This window comes from Penaeus monodon, chromosome 18, assembly GCF_015228065.2.
Source record: "Penaeus monodon isolate SGIC_2016 chromosome 18, NSTDA_Pmon_1, whole genome shotgun sequence".
Lineage (NCBI taxonomy): Eukaryota > Metazoa > Arthropoda > Malacostraca > Decapoda > Penaeidae > Penaeus > Penaeus monodon.
Genome location: NC_051403.1, coordinates 47731085 through 47736084, shown reverse-complemented (window position 1 = coordinate 47736084; position 5000 = coordinate 47731085). Strand labels below are relative to the sequence as shown.

General features: G+C 35.3%; 1 protein-coding gene across 1 annotated transcript in view; it reads left to right on the top strand.

Moving 5' to 3' along the window:
• The first annotated feature begins 1773 nt into the window (after positions 1–1773).
• LOC119584818 (NAD-dependent protein deacetylase hst2-1-like) overlaps positions 1774–5000 on the top strand; it is a 3646-nt gene continuing 419 nt past the window's right edge. Inside the window, exons 1-4 of the mRNA XM_037933460.1 lie at positions 1774–1854; positions 2885–3067; positions 3401–3517; positions 4172–4328. Of these exons, the coding sequence (XP_037789388.1) occupies positions 1774–1854; positions 2885–3067; positions 3401–3517; positions 4172–4328 (538 nt within the window). The remainder of the gene's footprint in view (positions 1855–2884; positions 3068–3400; positions 3518–4171; positions 4329–5000) is intronic.

The following is a 5000-nucleotide window of genomic DNA, read 5'->3' as shown; positions in this document are numbered from 1 at the left end:
CGGGGATGAGCACGCCCTCAGGGATCCCGGATTTCAGGTACAGACGCTGTAATTTCGTCTTTTGTAATAGGACTTACTGCCAGGAGCAGATATTTTGTAACTGAATTAATAAGAACGATCAGCGTTGCTATACCTGTGTGCTTTAAACTATACTAGGCTAAACAGTTTGAGTTTACGCTCCATTATTGTCTAATAGGATTTTATTTCAGATACAGAGGTTTTGATTTTATATATAGATACTTTGTCAATTTGATAATTTCGTGTGTCATTGAATTTAGGTGTAGGGATCTTGTAATGTGATAATTTAGCCAATAGGATTCAATCTCAGACTTTGATGTTTTGTAAAGCAGAAGGTATATTCAGATTTTACATTTTGATCTTGGGTTAAGAATAGTGGAATCCCAATTGCAAATGTGTCTACAACTTTTGATAATATCTCTTAGATAGTGAATTGTTCTGTACACCCAGTTTTTCATTTATATAATCACTTAACTTAAAACTTTGCTTTACTTAAATTAGGGCTGTGTGATGGTGATAATGATTATCATATATAAATTTGAAGAAAATGTTAAAGGTATCATATTTATATGGTGATAATTATCATGTGATAAACCTTGGCAAAAACTGCGAGCTAGTAATTTCATTCATTGACATTTGAATTATTTTCCAGATCTCCAGGGACAGGGCTGTACGACAACTTACAGAAGTTCAATTTGCCATATCCGGAAGCAATCTTTGATATACATTATTTCATGATGGATCAAAGACCCTTCCTTACTCTCGGTGAGCTGTGCATTAGAGAGAGAATTTTGTATTTTGTGTAGTTATAAATCACTGATTGATTTTATTTATTGAAATGCTGTAAAGATTCAAAGTTTCTATAATAGACTTTGTATTATTAGTGATATACATCTTTATCCTTAACAAATGAAACTTTATGTTGTGACATATAAACTAACATTTTTGCTAGGATTGCAGTAATGTGCAGAAAGGGAAGACATTGTCACCAATTTTTTTCTTTATTGCTCCCCATCTAGCACAAGATCTATACCCAGGACAAAATTACAAACCAAATGTTGCTCATCACTTCCTACGCCTTTTACACGATGAGGGGAAGCTGCTGAAGGTCTATACACAGAATATTGATGGATTAGAAGAGGTGTAAGTGTCAGCCATAATGTATTTTGCAGTTAAGTAATTTTTAGACGCTTTTGTATTTTTATTTTTTTTTATTACAGCCTGTTGAGAAATGCGATAAATGATATATCTCAAAGTAAAGATTTTCTTTCTCTTTAAAAGAAAAGCTCTGCTGATATGTGTAGCTTCAGAATGAACATAATGAAATGGGAGACTTTGCAAGTAATTTCTTACAGGCATTTGCTTGTCTCATAGGTTATTAAATTTACATCTAACTAAATTTTATATAAGAAAAACATTAGACTGAGTTGAGAATCACAAACCAAAATCAAAGTCAAGCTGTAGAGGACTTTCATATTATATTTTGGCATGTTCTGGAGGAAACAGTTCAGATTATACTTAATGCTCACTGGGCTAAAATGTGATACTTTCAGATCTCACAATGCAGATTTTTATGTTTGAATTCCAAAAATACACTTCTTTGTTTAGTGCTATTGTATGCCCTTTTAGGGTTAACAGTATTTAATTTTTTTATTATATAAAATACAGTATGGTAACAAGTTATACTTTCTCCTCTGTATGCATAAGATTGATGGGTTGCATAAAGTTTATGATTGAATGGTAAAACACTCTACCATGTTAGTACCCACAATGCGCAAACTAGATTTATTAAAGATGAGACAACAGTTTCAAAATCCTCTTGGATTCCATCGTCAGGTCTGAAGATGGAATCCAGGAGGATTTCAAAGCATGTCTCATCTTTTATAAATCTAGTTGTGCATTGTGGGTTTTTCTACCAAAGTTTATGAATGTATAAACACAGTGACTGAAAAACGTACTAATCAGTTGCAGTAGTTGTAGCAGGAGGAGGTAATTGGTAGAAGTGGGGTGAGTTCTGAAGAGGGAACTTGTAGGTAAGGAGTTGCAGAGCTGAGAAGTTTGAGATGAGCTGCACATGTGAAGAGGGTGGAAAACAGTAGGGCCCTACATAAAGCCATTAATCTGGAGACAAAGATGCTAAAAGAAAAGGTAGTTAAAAGTTCTTAGATCAGATTGTAATATTTAACCCATTGCCGACGGGTGGCATGTACGTACATGCCATGGCATGTCGGGACCATCTGCCGGGGGCACGTACGCACATGCCATAGAGTATGCATGGACATGCCATGAGTTTTTTTTTTGTTACAGTCACGGCAAAAGATTATTTTTTTGCCAGTGAAAGTGTGATTAAGTCGGTTCTAACACTTTTTCATTTTTACCATGCAACAAACAAAAAAAATGCAACAAACCGACAATTTCAACTCCATGATGCCACACACTGCTTATTTTATTCGGACTATAAACTGAATAATGATCAACTATGGAGTCTATATAACAACAAAAATACCCTTCAGTCTCAATTTATCAGGAAGTTTGGCAAGTAGAGACTGTAAAAAATAATGAAAATTGAAAATACAACATATCTTCGTAGTATTATGAAGAAACGGCATGGGATACTGGTATTTGGCATGAGTGGTCGCGCATGCTCGGGCGACGATATAAGCCCCCGGCAGTGAGGCCCCGGCCTCTATGAATGCTACCCGTCAATTATGGGTTAATACAATTTCACTTTGTATCTAATGTAAGCAGATTTGTTAGAACGTAAATGCTTTTCTTGAAGTGATGGTATGCCTACCATTTTTGTTGTATAAAGTTGCTACAGTATATTCATTCATATCGTATTGCATTATTTTATTATTATATGAAGGTATTATATCAGTTTATCCCTTCTCCAGTGGCTGGGGTGCCAGATGAGAAGCTGATGGAGGCCCATGGCAGCTTTTCCACAGCTTCGTGTACTCTCTGTGGTCAAAGACATGATGGAGACATGGTGAAGGAAGCTATAGTTACTGGAAAAGGACCTGTTCTGTGCGAGTCTCAGAAGTGCAAAGTGAGTTAAATGAGGTTTATGCATCTGTGTATTTTGTGAAGATTTATGCATCTGTGTATTTTGTGAAATATTTGTCTTGCAAAAAATAGTTAAATATGGTTGACTACAGTTAAGAAAAAGTGAATACAAAGAAAAATGTAGATTTTAATGAGCTAAAGTACTCTGTACATTTTCTCTCTTTTGTGCCATATATGAAATAAAATATATTTTTGCTCTGAGTAAAGAAGGTGACATCAGTAATAACATTAAAACAGCAAGTAGGCTATTAGAAATTGTATAATCAGATACAGAGCTCTCCTCTGGCTCATCCAAACCGTATATCTTCCTCCACAGGGTAAAGTCAAGCCAGACATTGTGTTCTTTGGGGAGAACCTTCCACATACTTTCTGGAATTTCCATGAGGAGGTTCACTTTACGGACCTCCTTCTTGTCATTGGCACTTCGTTAGAGGTGAGAGTTCGACTTTTTTTCCTCTCTAGGGTTGATCTATGTTGGAATTGTCCTCGTTTTGGTCTCGGAACAATTTTTTTCCTTTTCTTTTCTTTTTGTGATGTGGTTTCTGTATCACATATTTTTTTATTTATTTATTTATTTTATGATGATTTAAGTTATTACTTCCTATTGATATAAATCGCATTTATAGGGAGAAGCATTAGTGTCCAGAATCTCGGATAGTTTTGCATTGTTGATAAATTTATTGATTTTCTGGAGGAACTAGTTTGTGCTTTTTTAGTAACTGTTTTATGGTGTAATTGAAAACTTGCATAGATCCTAACTTGTGTCTTGAAATAGAGTTTCATGTTAAACTAGAAATATGGTAGTAATTGAGAAAAATAACTTTAATAAAATGGAATATGACTGTTATTTGCTGGTACCAAAGTTTTATATTCACTGTATTTATATAAAATCTGCAATATAAGTTATGAAACTTCTAAGTATTCTTTGACTGAAAAAAACACATTTATGGATTGACACGAATTCTAGGAATCACTAGGAAAATACTAAGTCATTCTTTATGGGGGAAAATTTTACCCCAAAATTGTATCACGTATCTGGAATTATTTTTATTCCATTTTGTCGTATTAACCAAAATCTGATTTTCAGGTATACCCCTTTGCTGGGATAGCTGACGCAGTTGGCAGATTTACCCCGAGAGTGCTGATCAACCGCGATGTAGTGGGGAGTTTTGGAAGCAGAATAGGTGACGTTATTCTGAACGGTGACCTTGTTGAGGGTATATGGAATTTGGCCAAAGAAATTGGTTGGAGCGAAAAATTGGCGAATCTTGAAAAGGCTTATGATATGGAAAGGGAAGAGTGAGAGGGGAATAGATGATTTTTTTTTTCTTTTTTTTTTTCTTTTTTCTTTCTTTCTTTCTTTTTTCCAGTTCTTCCTTTTTTTCTTTCTCTCTTCCACTATTATTGTTTTTTTTTCTTTCTTTTTTTCCTTCCCTTCTTGCCAGTTTCTTTAAGTGTCTTTCCCGTTTTCTTTTTCTTTCCATTTTCTCACATATTCTATCATCCTTCTCCGTATCTTCCTTCTTCCATAAGTTATTCTGGGCTGGCTTGGCCACCGAGTGGCCAAGCCAGCCCAAGTCAGTGCTGGTCCCAAGCCCGGATAAATAGAGAGAATGATTACCTAAAAGGTACCACCGGCACTCTCCGTGGAAAGGAACTGGGGACCCTACCACGTACTCACTCCAAGAGCATCACAACATGAAAACTACAATTTAGTGTCATGCTGTGACCACGGCGGCTCAGACATGAACCTACCGTTAAAAGAAGAAGAAGGACACCTGAGACAATTGGAATGCGAAATTTTTTTATAGTGAATAAATATATGTAAGATAGATAGGTAGAGATAGAGATATTTGTTCTATAAAATTGTACGTTGAATGTTGTGTCTCGATGAGTAAGTGTGAATTATGTGTGTA